Source organism: Periophthalmus magnuspinnatus, chromosome 14 (genome assembly GCF_009829125.3).
Source record: "Periophthalmus magnuspinnatus isolate fPerMag1 chromosome 14, fPerMag1.2.pri, whole genome shotgun sequence".
In the NCBI taxonomy this organism is placed as follows: Eukaryota; Metazoa; Chordata; class Actinopteri; order Gobiiformes; family Gobiidae; genus Periophthalmus; species Periophthalmus magnuspinnatus.
Genome location: NC_047139.1, coordinates 23,057,145 through 23,072,652, shown reverse-complemented (window position 1 = coordinate 23,072,652; position 15,508 = coordinate 23,057,145). Strand labels below are relative to the sequence as shown.

The window sequence follows — 15,508 nt, the reverse complement described above, 5'->3', positions numbered from 1 at the left end:
GATGGAGATCGCACGGCACAGGGGGTTTCTTTTGAGAGTTTTAGTGAGCTCTGGTGTAGGGCTGCAGGATATTGAAAAAAAAAAACGAAAAAAGGAAAAACTCTACCAGATTTTTACTCTCTTAAAATATGGAAAAACATAAGTACTGGTAGTTCATGTTGTGCTGATCTTAAATATTGAACACAGTTTATAAACACTTTTCACGACTGTCAGAGGCCAGAGCAGAGTTTTGCCGTCACGCTGAAGCTAACAACTAGCATGCTAACTGTGCACTTCCTAACTATCGGACAGTGAAATGCTTTATAATTAGATTTAAACAGTAAGCAGCTGACTTATTTTGACCTCGAGCTGCTTATCTGTGCTCGGACAAGACAAATTTTGCTCAAATACGTGAAAAAAATTGCATACAGACCATTTAAGTACTGCAATATCGATGTTACTGCGATATTTTGATATACTGTACTTCACATCAGTTATTTTAGTTTATATAATGCGTCTCTTATTTTTCAAGTCAGACAAAAAAAAATTTAGTCAAGGCTTATTTAGGTCTAAGAAAGAAGTAAATAATTAATCAAATCTTTATTTTTCATTAAAAAAGGTAATTTCTTCAGCTAGAGAACCTCTGTTACTTCAATATTTTAAGTTTGTTGCTATATCAATACTTTTGCGACGTATTTTGCGGTCCTACCTCGGTGCACTCGGCTCTGTGGACAAAAACAGATTTTCCCTGAGCGAGGCCCTCACCCAGCAGTCACAAGGCAGCGTTTCATCTTCCTCCTCATCCATCCTGAACATAGAGACACAAAGAACAGGAAAAGCCTAAATAATGCACTTTACAGGAGTCTCACAGAACACATGGGCTAAAGTTAAACAATACGTCCATATGGTGTGGGACTGGTGCTGTTTGACCAGTCCCCAAAGACCAGTGTCAGTGTCAGTAACATTTTTTCCTTTATTGTCGTGTTGCTTGTAGAGTGTTTGTCTGCTAAGGTTGGAGGTAGGTCTGTCATGATTATTACTATATCGATCTTTTTTTTCAGTATATGAAACATATACTGAAAACAATATACTGGGACAATATATTTAGGGGCTCATTATTTATCGTGAGTCCTTTTCTTTGCAAAAGTGGTTGGATTGTGGGTATTTTTTGTTGTAAGACGATTAGAATAAGTCCCTTTTATGGCTAATTACTGCTAAATTCTACTACTTATTTTTTATTTTTTTCTCCATATAAAATTCATTAAATGTGGAGGGACAAATCCATTTAGAACTTTAAAAATAAGACCAGCTTCCAGAAACTGATCATGCTATATTTATACACGTTCAACCTATGCTGAGAATTACAGGCCTGTCTTATCTTTTTAAGTGGGAGAACTTGTACAATTGGTGGCTGACTAAATACTTTTTTGCCCCACTGTATGTATTTTATTTTTGTATAATTTATCGTTTTGTTTGTTAAACATTTATGGGAACAAACTGGTGGCCATGTAAGATGTTTTTGTTGAGTGGGCAAGATCTTTTGGCATCATTAAAAAAATATATTCACATACTAATCTGGTGTCCTTGATTTACGCAGGATGTTCTGTTAGTCAGCTTTGATAATCACAAGTAGGAAAAGCTGACGACGTCTTTCCTTTACCTCTCTTTTGTTTAGTATTTATATATTTGAAAACTGACCTTATAGACTCCTGTTCCTGTGGCATTTACTTGCTGGTCTGTGCATAATGCAGGAGTGCACACATACCAGCCCTCTGCTAAGAGTCTGTGTGCTGCTCCGTTAGCTCGGCCCGCGCTATCCGCCCAGGAGCTAGTGTGCACGTGGCCCACTTCCCATTAAAGCGTCCGCCTCTCCTGTTTGTTTCTGTGCGCTCCCCCAGCTCAACCCTTCTCACCGGGGCTCAAGTGATTTCACAGGCCTGGCTGCATGTAAATTGCATTCAGTTCCAAGACAAACACAGGTAATGAAGCATATCCAGTGGACAGTGGGGGCACGGTTCCTCCTCCTCTCTCCTCCTCTCTCCTCCTCTCTCCTCCTCTCTCCTCCCTCCTTCGTTCTGTCTACAGCCTTGCTTTGAGTGGCTGCTAATGTCTGCGTGGCCATAGCTAGTAGTTATGCAAGATTAATCCAAATTGAAACATAAGGGCAATTTTTAGGAATGTATCGATACAACACTGGTATCGAATATTGGCACCAATGTTGAAATTTTTTCCAGCATATCGGTTCAGGCAATATCCCATTTTTGGCTATAAACTGGTGTAATAAGACAATTTACTGGTCAATGTTAATATAATGAATCAATGATAATATTAAACTTGTATTTTTACAAACCTGTTTTGTAATTACTTTAAATGATAAATAACAATTTACAAAACACATTTGGATCATTAGTATTTAATTTTAAAGGACGCAATTAGTAAATCATAAGTACCATAAATTTCAGACTACAAGCCGCTACTTTTTTCCCACACTCTGAACCCTGCGGCTTATACAACAGTGCGGCTAATTTAAAGATTTTTACTGCCTAACGGGGGGCACTCAGTAAACAGTAAATGCAAAAGTGAGACATGGGGGAAGATTATGAACTGATGCTTTTCAGACACAGTCAAAAAAAATAAAATAAAAAAAACTAAATTAAAACTAAAAAAAACTTCTGTGTACCATCTTTCTGTGTAAATATCACATGTTACAACACAAAAACCTGCGGCTTATATTCAGGTGCAGCTTATATATGTACAAAATTGATTTTCTTTTCAAATTTAGCTGGTGCGACTTATATTCAGGTGCGCTCTCTAGTCCGAAATTTACGGTACTATCATTTCCTCCATAAACAATTCAATAACCAGTCTTATTCAGAAACTGTTTAACTGTGTAGTTTAGATCTGTTCAAGCGTGTTTAGAAATATGTAATTTTTATAATTGTTTATCTGTTTATATTTCTTATAGTCCTGGACGTGTTTAAAATATGAACTTTGAACAGAATTCTCTTCATGTAGGTTCCATAGTGGTCCATGGGCGTATACTAATCCATGTGTCTTATACTTGTTCTGATACAAAAGGTCATTCTAAGGCTATTCAGGAAAGATTCAGTTTTGTCCTTTGAACATGACTTTTTAGTACCAATTAGCATCAGATTTTTGATATTTGAAGCCTTAATAGCTGACATGTTGTTCTGCTGGTTATTCCACCCCCTCCATATCGATCCGTATCAGCAGGGCAGAGGGTGAATGATTACATATGAAAATGACTGTAGGGTACAAAACTCGTTTTATTCAGTTGGTAATACATTTGTCTCCCTGGCTGCATTCGTCAATCAGTTGTGCATTGTTGAGCGGCTCCCTCCCGGATTGATTTCTCCCTCTGTCACCTAAGCTGCTCTCATCTGCGCCGCTGTGGATGTGCCAGTCTGGGGGAGCTAAGAGGCAATTTTCTTTTTCATGCGTTTTGGCAGCCAACTTTATTTAAATCCACCACTATGTTTTCAACCTCACAGAGAAAACAGGAAGCAGTGAACACGCACATGGAAAAGCATTTCAGTTTTTTCTTTTAAAATTTTGGTCAGTAAACTTGCTGTTTAATTATGATAAGACGTTTAGCCTGGGAATTTATATAGATTTGCAAGGTCGGGTTGACTTTTGCAACAGTTAATAGAAGTTAATAGAAGTGTTAATAGAGTAAAATGTGTTTGTGCATTTAGTATTTGATGGAATTACTGAGTTTCATCTTTTAAGTTATTTATATTTAACTTTAAGAATGATGGAAAAGTCATCACATGCTATTACTTTTCTCACAATATTGATTCTTACAAAAACATCTTTTTCACATTGCTACATCATAGGGGTGTGACGAGACAGGATTTCCACAAGATCAGACTCGAGATTGGAACCACAAGAATGAGACAATGCAATCCAGTTCAGACTTTTAACTTCAAAATATTAATAATAGTTTTGCTCTCTTTGTAGTGCTGCTTTATGGACCTACAGGTAGTCCAGAGATGTCACTCACCAGCGCATAACCCTTTTAAAAGAAGAAATATTGTGCTTGTGTCTGCTGTGACACCTGTGGATCATTATGTCATAATTTGGACATTTTCAATCGCAAACTTAAGAGAAACAATTCAGCTGAATCCGCTTTAGAAAACTCAGCTTCCCAATGAGCGCTGGCAACGCTGTAAAAGTCATCACAACAAAGAGCCGGCACCTCCGATGGATAGTTGCAGATCTATTTTCTTTCACCAAAATAACTACACAGTGCTGCTAAATCCTACGCATATCACCGAAGAAAATAAAAATGGAGAACGAAGTAAGTACAATGCAGTGGGCGTGTGCCAATGGTGGTGGAAACAGGGATTGATTGGTGATATTGCGTGTTGAAAGTAAGTGATTAAAGATGGCTCAAACATGCACAAATCAATCAAATACAGCTTTGAGTAAGTAAATGGTGAGGGGAAACAACTATAACATGCTCAAAAGCTCTAAAAAGTCGATTTTGCATAATAACTTTAGCTTTAAGTGCAAATCAAAAGTAAACAAAGAGAAGATTCATGTGTGCACGATCTTGTGGCAAATTTATGTCTCCAGATCTGACGTGAGATCTCTTTCCCATCCCTACTATATCACATTATTATCATTAGTAATTTATACTGTTATGACACTAGCATTTAGTTATTAAGATGAGTTTTCCAGTGGGTAAAGAGATTATTCCTTGGGCACAAAGAGCAGTGTTACAAATATCCCTTAACTGCAAAACCAGACCACCTGACTGCACCATTAGCTCTAGGGACACAGCTCATCAGTTCTCTCTTAGGCATGAAACTGCACAGAGTGAGAATTCCAGCTGTGAGCAGTGAACACATATTTGCATGATCTAACCGCAGTGATAGCAAAGCCTTTGTACGGCGTGTTAACTGCAGAGCTTAGCGGAGAGCTGACATAGACGTGTTGTGTTGTCTCGTACATACAGGGATAATGATTTGTCCTTTTTCACGGAGCACTTGAGCGACTTGACTTTGAAATGGCTTGTGTTGTGGAACATGTTAGAAACAGTGTGCTGCTGCTTCTGTTGTTGTCTTTAGTCCCTTTGATCTGTACACAACAGACTTATGTTCTGACTGTGACTGCGACAATGCATCACTGCTGTCATCTGCACCGACGCACTGGATACGTCTAAAGACAGGACTGTCACAACCTTAACAACCACTTTAACAATAATCATACTTATTGTTTGTTTGTGGCGTTATCCCGACTTGACTCAGAGGCTTGGGTCATGTTTGAAGTTTTGGACACATCAGCTGTTAATTCTGATTATGGCTCATGCGTTCTAGGATTGTGAAGAAGATCCAGATGCCAAAATAGATACGACACGCTTTTATTGTCTTGCTGGAGAAATATATGTATAGAAATGTGTCGGACATCAGATACACAATGAAAATATACAGCATCCAAACTGTACACTGTATAAAGAAGTGGATTAAGTGAGTGTGACGTCACCCAGAACGTTCGGCTCCAGTCAAATGAAGCTCGTCGAGGGTACAGCAGTTAAAGGGGTGTTATGTTTGGATTTTTTGAATCATAGCAACCAAACAGTCAACCTGGAGCAAAGCTGTTGAAGGTAACGCCGCTTTCCATCCTCAGCGCTGGTTTGGCAGTCTGCTGGCGCTTAGCAACGCTGTCAATGAAATCTGCTGCTAATGCCAGAGCGAACAAACTCAGGGAAAGAAGGCAGCTGATTTGTCTTTGATTAATGTTCATATCTTGGGTTACGGACACAATAGTGAAATAAAAACACCAGGATCATGTAGGGCGGGTTAAGAGTCAATGGAGCCACAAGTGCTTTGTCTATTTATATACACGGTCTATGATCCAAAAACAATGATGCTGACATTAATATATGGAGCTTGACAGTGACCGCTCACCTCACGCTTCCCAAAGTACATTTCCCATCATTTTTCCCACAGACTTTACATTTACTAACATTTAATATTTAAAGTTTGTAAGCTCGCCCCAGTTTAAGTAGGAGTGTGGTAACAAATGACCACACACATTATTTCAAATCTGCATCTGAAACTTATAAAGCACCAAATTATTATAACGAATGTGCTTAAGTTTTTAAACGTAGTGCAGTTGTTAAACATGTGCACATTAATTAGCACACAGCTCCTGCCTTTAAACTCTTACTGTTTGAATTGTTTTTTTAAAAGTCTATGGGGAAAATAAACGTGGTATTTATTTCCAGAACCGCAGCGGGTTTCGAAGTGAGCTCCATAACAACCTATATTATATTGAAAACTGCATTATGTCTATTTGTACCCAATTATGATAATGATATGAAGATGTTAAAGAAGCCGCTTACCATAGGACCTTATGTCAAAGCAGTAAGAAAAATCTTTTTAATGTGCATGAAATCTTTGTATCATGACAAATATAATGCTAGTGCTGATAACCTGAGGCTGACAGAGGAGGTCAGAGTGCTGCCCCTGTCACCGGCCCTGTCTCCCTGGGGATCTTCTGGATGATGCACACACGCGTACACACACATGCACACACGCATGCACACACACAGTTCTGTTGCAGGGCTCTTCACATGTGCTACAGTTTGACAGCTCCACAAAGTGACTGTGAACACAACTGCAGGCACACATGGACACTATTTGGATCCTAAGTGCGAGAAAGGTTTGCAGCATTTTAATGATATATTGTTGCAGAAAATTACACATAAAGACACTCAAATATGCCATAAATGCTCCATGAATAAAGACGTTTTCGGGAGGGATTTTAAACAAGCAGATTGGGAGATTGGGCATGTCAGTTTGCACAGTTTATGCTCCTCAAAAATCAAAACAAAAAAAAATTTATAGCACCAGTTTGAATTTGGAGGAGAGATGCCTGATTAAAACATGCATATTTTTCTTACAAGCGTTACGATAAGATTTTGATTTAAAGTAAAACACATCCAAGAGAACTGACAAAAAGACTGAAATATGACCTTACAAACTATTCCTAGAATCTCATGCATTTCAGAACAGGATTGCAGAGATAAACTGCAGGACTAGAAGCTTTAACACAGAATAAGTTATTTTGTCCTGTGTGGAAGAAATTATGCTACTTCAAAAATGCCAGCCTTTGCGATTTGCTAATTGGGTCCATTCTAATAGCGATTTTAATCTGATTGCAGCTCTAATAAATATGGATCTCTGTCTAAACTACGTAATGTATTATTTCCTCATTGTATTTTCCTGCATGATGCTCATTGTAAGTGTAAATGTGTTGTGAGTGTGAGCTGTTGATCTGAGCCAAACGATGTCAGTCTGTGGTTCATGTCTTTATGACTCAGAACAGAAGGACAAACATGAGTGGCCAATGCACTCCTCCTCATACAGCAGAGTGTTGGACAGATACTTGGCGAGGATCTGCGTGCTTGCAAACACTCCCATAAATCTTTTTATTGACTGTCTGTGTCAGCTTACATTGAGAAGAACTTATTGCTTTGCTCTCAGCCAGCATATTTGCAATACATGTTTTTATGTTGTCATCATCAGTAATGATTTGTAATCCTGAAATATATGAATCAAAGCACTATCCAATCACAACACAGTCCCAACTTGAGAAAGTGTAATTCAACTCATGCTTTTCTTAGTTGTGGATTGTTCGTGCAGCAGAAATAAGTGTTAGCTAGTGGAGCAACAAGTCCTCAGACACATGACAAAAGGCTGAATGAGCATCCTCACAGTTTAATGATCTTTTTTCTGAACCAGTTGCTTAGCAACCGGCCCCTTCTGTTTGAAGCGGAGCGTCCCAAAAGCAGCGGCACATCATTGGTCCTGAGTGTGCATGGTGGCAGGCTCTGCTGAGTCTTGGGTCATTGCCTGTAGACTGTTTTAAAAACACAAGTGCTTCTGCAGAGCGCTCTGAGTTCAACTGCTCTTTTCCACACAAATGTTTAATAACAGCAGTGAGTGAAGGGAGGGCCTGGTGGAGAGCCACTAGAGGTACTGTTTCATAGAGGAGACTGGGAGCCCACTGTGTCGGCCCGCTGGGCTAATCCAAAAACCATCCCTCCACAGAGAGCCTGTGCAGTGGGGCTCTTCTGTGTAAAAGCCTTAAGCAAACTGCAGCAGAAAAGGAGTAAGCCAGTGCCTCCATCTACAGCACTGTTTCAGCTGCCCTGCTCCCAATGTGGACTGAAGCACACTGCAGCTGAAACAAACTACATGCAGTTAGTATAAAACCCTAAAAAACATATATTTTATACAGATGTATTTTTAACACATCATTTGATTCCTCTTAATTCAACTACAGAGAGTGTAGTGGCTTTACATCTCCCATTAAAGGCCCCTCTGCCTCTTGTGCGCACACAGTAATTAACATGAAAAACAGTGGCTGACAGGCACGATCTGCTTCTTATGTTTATTTCATTGCCTTAAATGCAGCCTGTTGTGGATCTGGCAGAATGTTTGTTTTTCACTAAGTCACTGGACTGCACTACAACATACTGAAAATGCACACACTGTAATAGGGCGATGTGGACTCAAGCTTCATCACAGCGTTAAAGAGACAACCTCATAACTGATACCTAAAGCTTAAAGATGACTTTTGTAATGTTGTGGGATAAGTACTGTTTATTCTCATGACAGCTGCAGTCACTCAAGTCAGTATTCACTAGTTGCACATGGTAAAAGTAAATAAAGTAAATATTATTTTCTGTAACACTAGCTGACCACACTAGTTCTAAGTTATGTTCATGTTGGCTACAGGGTTCACTGAGGGCATATGTTGTTTTAAACCGTTCACTATTACTTTAGTCCAGCCATTCCCAAAGTGTGCTGTGCCGTGGCCCCCCCATCAGTGCAAAGATCACACAGGGCCCCTCTAATAATCTTTATACTTCATATAAACGAATATGCATTTATAAGTTAAAACAATACATTCCTAGAAGCCTAATACCAATATAAATAAATATAAACAAATTTCTTATGTAAAAGTTGATTTAAAACTAAATTTACTTTTTTGCTTGTCATGTGGAAACTTTTGGGGCCTCGCTGCAATGCTTCTGAGGCCCCCCAGGCTTCCCAGGTCCCCACTTTGGGAACAACTGCTCTAGTCAAAGGAATCAATGTATGAATGTCAATGTAAAATTCAATGTACAATTTTACTAATGAAGTAATATTGTAAAGTGCCTCGGTGTTATTAGAAGAATATCTGGATCAGGTGCGGTGGTATTTCTCATCGTTTCCTCCAGTCAGTCTCTGAGGAGGTGCACAATAGAACCTGTCTGAGCCCATCACAAATCTGCGTTGCATTATGTACACTGGACGAGTGTGGGAGGAAAAGGCGAACGCGATTACTTGAGGCATGCACTTGTTTTTCAGTGAGAGATTCCGGCCTTTAGAAGAGGTTTAGTGAGCGAGCGCCAGGAGCAGACCTGTTAGGATTCTCCCCCTGACAGAAGGAGGACTGCGGGCAGGCTGAGGGGCTGCTCCGGGGTGGGCTCCCATAGGCTCACATTTCTATTACTGTGAATTCTACTAAGCTGGTGAGGAGCAGGTGATGAAGTCATTCTAGGCAGATAAAGTGGGGCATGCTTGTACTGTACATAGACGGATCACAATTTCAGTCTTATCACGATTCACTGAGTATCTTTATATTGCCTTGAAGAGTTTACTAAAGGTATCTGCTTCTTCTGGAAGTTCACACTGCATTGCAATTGGCTATCTCCATCTGTCACTGAGCCATAGTTCTGCTGAGTTTGACCAAAAGGGGGTGTGGGTGAGAAAAAGTGTTTGTTCAAGTGAACATTGATGAATCACGATATGGACAATTTTAACAAAATGTTGCACAGTCACAGATATGACATCATGATTCAGTTTCATCACCATATGAGAATAAAACTGTGAGAGCCATGCAGTTTTGCTACTGGGCAGACTGCATTATTTTCATTACACAAGCAGATGGTAAATGGATTGTAGCAGCATGTTAACTGAAAAACATTTAGTAAACTTAGGCTGTCATAGCAGCTGGTATTAACTGTGAACTGTCACAAATCTTCATCTTTTTGGTGCAACGCCGAAGTATTTTGCCACAATGTTTATAGGTTTATGACTCAAAATGCTCACATTAAATGATGCTGCTGTAGGTGAGAGTCTCGTTACATAATTTTATATTATTGCAACATTTTTGAGATACTGTTAAAAAAGGTCTGTTGATTTAGTTTTAGTAACTGCTGAGCCCTGAGATTAAGTAGAATAATAGGGTTTTATCTTGAATTTTTGAAATGTGTATAATGACAAATCATGTTGTGTGTGTAAGCAGGAGGGCTGTAGTTTAATCGATCATTGCTTGATGGTGTCTTAGGTGACCAAACTCATTTTTTATCTTGATTTTAAGTATTTATATGAGACAACAGCAACAAGGGAGAACAACAAGGTATTTACTGTGTTGGCTAAAGATCTGGAAGTGAATCCTGAGTTTACACTTTTCTGTATAAATAGTTGTTTTTCAGGTGTAGTCGTCTTGTGAGTGCAATTTTGGTCAGATACATGGTCACATTCTAGAGATCTTTTATTGTTTCTTTTTTGTTTTATCTTTGCCACTCCCCCTTTTAGTTAATTAGTCTAAGTCTTTAGTCAACCAAGAATTTCTTTACTCAACTACAGCCGGAGCAAGCGGGAGGTTGATTTACAATATACTACATATATTTTATTCACACATGAGCTATTGACATTTTTTTGTACATTTCCGGTGGTTCTGTTACATGTAGAGCAACCCTCAGCTGAGTATATCTACACATCATACATTCCACACAGGCATTAGGGTGGCATTTCGTATTGAGTCAATATTTACCGCAGCAGAGCCAATCCTCCATTATTACCATGACAGTGTAAGTGTCACTACAGTCACAGCTCAGAGAACAGGCTGAACATTGACATACCATTAGTACAGCTGTTCCAGTCACTCACAAACCCAGTGTCTGCAGCCAGTCACAAATCCTCTAAATCAGCCGCCGCACTGATGTGTCACGGCCTCGTCTCGGGCTAAACGTCTCCCCTGAGGTATCAGCGGCACAGCTCTCCACAGAGAAGCAGGTCGCCCTCAAATCTGCAGCCTGATTAGTCCCATACATTTGACTGAGGATGTACTGCACTGTCTCAGATGCAGATGAATAGTTGTATTGATCAGCTGTGTCAAAGTCTGCAGCCCTGTGTTTGTTCATAGATGTGACTTGTCATATTGGATTGTTTTGTCGTGTTCTTGGCTTAGAAATGATTGTCTTTGTCTATAAAACAATTCTGAAAGTATGATTGTGACACCTAGTTCATGGCATTCTCTGTAATAATAATAATAATTTGGCCAACAAGTGGATTTTTTTTGTTTCATTCATTGGTTTTACTGAAGATGCTGATGCAAAAGCGTAAGGAGCTGAAGAATGGGGAGAGACATTCGGAAAATACATCTCTCTCCCGACACTGAGGCTGATGTTTATTCACTTATCAAATGGATAACTTTATGGGTTTGTGCTAGTTGAAGGTGTACTTTATAACTTTTCTGATGGAGGGTCTGCCAATTGCTTGTCTCCATGGCGATGTTATTACACTGTCTAGAATGTTCCACAGTATGACATTAAATGAGAGAAAGTGAAGGTGAAGGTGACACCATGTTTTTCAATGAATTTTAGTCATAAAATCACGTGGAATACAATACATGCAAAACAGATTAGTGCCATACTGTGGAACATTTCAGGACAAAGGAATAACATGCAAGAAGACAGGCAGGTAGCGGACACCCATCAGAAAAGTTACACTATACAGCTTTATTTTGGAATGATGATTTATGTCAGCTTAGTCATTTTGCCTTTAAGAGGTAACTAAAGTCATCTGCTTCTTCTGAGCATTCAAACTGCGTTGCAATTGGTTAAATCCATCCATCACTCACTTAAAGCATTGCTCAAGTTGACCAGTAGGAGGAATGGATTTGTGCACTACGCAACTTTTCTGGTGGAGCGTCTGCCACGTGCTTGTCTCCTTGGAAATCTTATTACTCTGTCTAGATTTTACCAAAATTTCATATCATCATAGGAGATCACAATTTTTTTTATGCAAAATGAGGTGTCCACTATCACAATCAATTGGTCATAAACTTGTGCATAATTTGTGCGTCTTAACAAATGCCTCTTCTCTTGTGTCTTGTCTCTTGTCTGTACAGAAGAACATGACGTCCCAGGACTACAGAGGGAACAAAGGCGGACCGCTCCACAAGAAGAAGCCCGGCAGAGTCCCCAACGGTCTGAGGATCAACAGCCAGAACAACCACCAACACGTGCCATCGGACCAGGAGAACAACCCGCGGCTCGCCTCCACGCAGGGCAAGAGGAAGAAGAAGCATCTCAACAAGAAGCGCTCCATGGTAAGTCTGCATTCTTATACACATCACTGCACAAGGTGAAGTGACCTATTTTAAATCCTTGCAATCAAACTGAACCTTTTTTGAATAGTTTACGGACTTGTGAAGTGCTGTTTTATAATTGTTGAACTTAAAGAAGGTTAATATAGGTTAACAAGCAGGGCCGTAAACAGAAATTTGTAGGGCTGGGGCAAGAAACATCATATGGGCCCACCTCTAATGTAAATAAATAGAAAGAGGGTCAAATTTTGAGTATGAGTTCATATTTCACTCTTCTCTTAAATATTAATACTGGAGTTGATTACAGCGTGTACTCTGAACAGAATCCTACTTTATAAGCATGTCACTAATTCAGCTAAATCTCCCGCTATCTTAAATCAAATCCTTACAACCCACTTGAGCCTGTCTGGATAATTATATCGACTTGAAGTGCTTTTTATAACTTAAAGAGAGTTAATATGAGGTGGACGAGCGTATGAGCTGGCATGAGCACGTGACGAGTGTGTGCGCCAAGAAACTCCAGCATCTGTACTTTCTGTGGAGATTAAGGGTGTTTGGAGTCAGCCTAAATATAATGTTGTGCTTATATAGAGCTGGTATACAGTCTGTGCTAAGGTGTGGAATACTGGAACCATGACGTTTAACAGAAATCACAGGTACTTAGACTGGTAAAACTGGCTGGTAACATCATGGGTGTGTCCACTCTGACAGGCCCACGGACCGTCTTAGAACAGTCAGCTGTGTGACAGACTCTGAAGATCACCGGAGATCCCTCTAATGCGCAACACATCAACACACATTAGAGGTGTATTTCCTCCCAGATAGCTCCTGCAGTCCAAGCAATATGCAAACATAACAGATATAAAAACTCATTTGTATCTCAGTCCATGAAATTAGCAACATGGATTGAATGTGCAGAGCCAAACTGATTGTATATTGTGCAGTTTTACATGTTTTCTTTTGTCTTTTGTTATGTTGTGTACTTGTCTTAATGCTACTGCTGTCCCTGCTCCGAGCCAAATGTCGTCATGAGGAGACAAAAGTGTAAAGCTGTGTGAGAAATGGATTATTTCTTTATTCTTTATTTGTCAGGGACCATCTACAAATTAATTAATATTACAAAAGAAAAGATGATTTGTGCAAGGTTTAGCTACTGTTACTTTATATCTGCACGCTCTGTCAACACACATTAAAAATACACATTTCACATGTTCATCATTAACATTAGCAGTAAAATACAATAAAATGTCACCATGTTCAACACAGCCATACAAATATTACAAAATGTTTTTACAGTTTTACAGTTTTTACAGTGAAACAGAACAGCACAAATGAACTTGACTGATGTAGACGCACTTGATTATCTAAAATGTGCTTGTTCTAATTTTTGGTAACATTATTAAACTCTACAGACAACTTCAGACTGTCTGGAGCTGATTCCACTGTCTCATGGTGTGAAAAGAAAAGGCGACTGAGCAAAGACAGAGGATCTTTTTGGAACTATGCAGTTTGGTTTCATAGAGGATCGAGTGGATCGGGTAGTTAGAGTTTAATACATTTTTTCAATGGAGATGGAGCTGCATTATTAATAATTCTATCTACTAAATATATATACTGCATTGCTTTATTCACTCCCTAGATCTTAGCGCAACAGACATGGACATATTTCCTCCCATAAAAGATGACATGTGGATCTCCTACTGTTTTCAAGGTTGTTGGCTGCTGTGAGAAGAGCTGAGTATATTGTGAAAAAAGGAACATATCTAATCTTTTTGTATGTAGAGTACATGTGCTGCATTCAGATCAGATGAATACTGAAAGAACGGCTTGTGAGTGAGTTGAGTTCTTTGCCTTATAAGCATTTTGTTTCCGTTTTTCTTCACCAGTTGAGATTGTAGCAAATGTTTTCGATCTCTGGCGCTGACCCAATGTGCTGAACTATGAGGTATACAGGGCCCGGGGAAGTAGGGAAATATTTATAAGTGCTCTTGACATGGCTGCTTAGAGTGGGAGCCGGGCAGAGAGAAAATGGCTCTCATGTGATGGTGCAAGAACAATTGAAAATGTCCAGTGCTTTGCGTCCATGAAGTTTGTGTTAAAGTGCCACTTGACACAGCTATTGAGTCTCATTTAGAGATAGATTTAACATGGCTTCTGATTCTTGAAAGCTTCAGACCTGGTTGCTCGGCACATTTCTGTCGATAGAATATGGCTCTTTGGAGTGTGCAACGATTGGGACCGGGATAAAAATACATGTGGTTATATTAAGCTCATAGATTTTTGTGGCTGTCTAATTTTAAAGCTGAAAAAGCGTTTGATGCTTTGTATGGATGTTGAGAAACAACAACTGAAAAGTGACAAGTTAAAAACCATATTTGTTTTTTAAATATCAATTAATCGTTCCCCCACTGCTTATAGCCCTGTCAGAGTCACAAACAGTGGTGGTTCTGGCTTGAATGACTCCCTGTGCAGACAGTCTCCCTCAGATCGACCTGCTCCTCTGAACCTGCACACGTCAGTCCCACCTCCTGCAGTGCGTCTGAGGCTCCGTCTGCCTCACTGGCTGCTCAGGCCTCAGGCTGCGGCACACACCCTTGTATCCAGGACAATCACGGATTCATTGTTTGTAAAAAATAAGCGATGTATGAGCATTAATGTGTTATAAATAAGTAATTAGTTCTAAACTATTAACTGTGCATCATTTATTTATTCCAGGAAACATGCAGGAATAAATATAATGTTGCACTATAATATTGCTTGACCATCTGGAAACCTCTCTATGGGGGTGTTCCTACCGAGAGGAGGCCCCGGGGAAGACCCAGGACACACTGGAGGGACTCTGTCTCTGTGTGGCCTGGGAACGCCTTAGGATCCCCCCGGAGGAGCTGGAGGAAGTGTGTGTATGTGTAGAGAGAGAAGTCTGGATACCTCCTCAGGCTGATTTCACCAGGAGCTGGCCCCGGGTAAAGCAGAAGAAACACATGAATGAATATTACATGTTTTGTGTTTGCTTGTTGTGAGTCCATAACACAATGTGGATTTAAGAGAACTGTTTTTATCTCAGTTTTATGTCATCTGACCAAGTACAAGAGATCTCTGGCTATTACTAGACATA

General features: G+C 39.7%; 1 protein-coding gene across 4 annotated transcripts in view; it reads left to right on the top strand.

The window, feature by feature from the left end:
• Positions 1-15,508, top strand: part of auts2a (activator of transcription and developmental regulator AUTS2 a) — a 228,928-nt gene that overhangs the window by 25,994 nt on the left and 187,426 nt on the right. For all 4 annotated transcript variants that reach the window (XM_055226525.1, XM_055226523.1, XM_033978239.2 and 1 more), the window contains exon 3: positions 12,196-12,396. In XM_055226525.1, the coding sequence (XP_055082500.1) occupies positions 12,196-12,396 (201 nt within the window). The remainder of the gene's footprint in view (positions 1-12,195; positions 12,397-15,508) is intronic.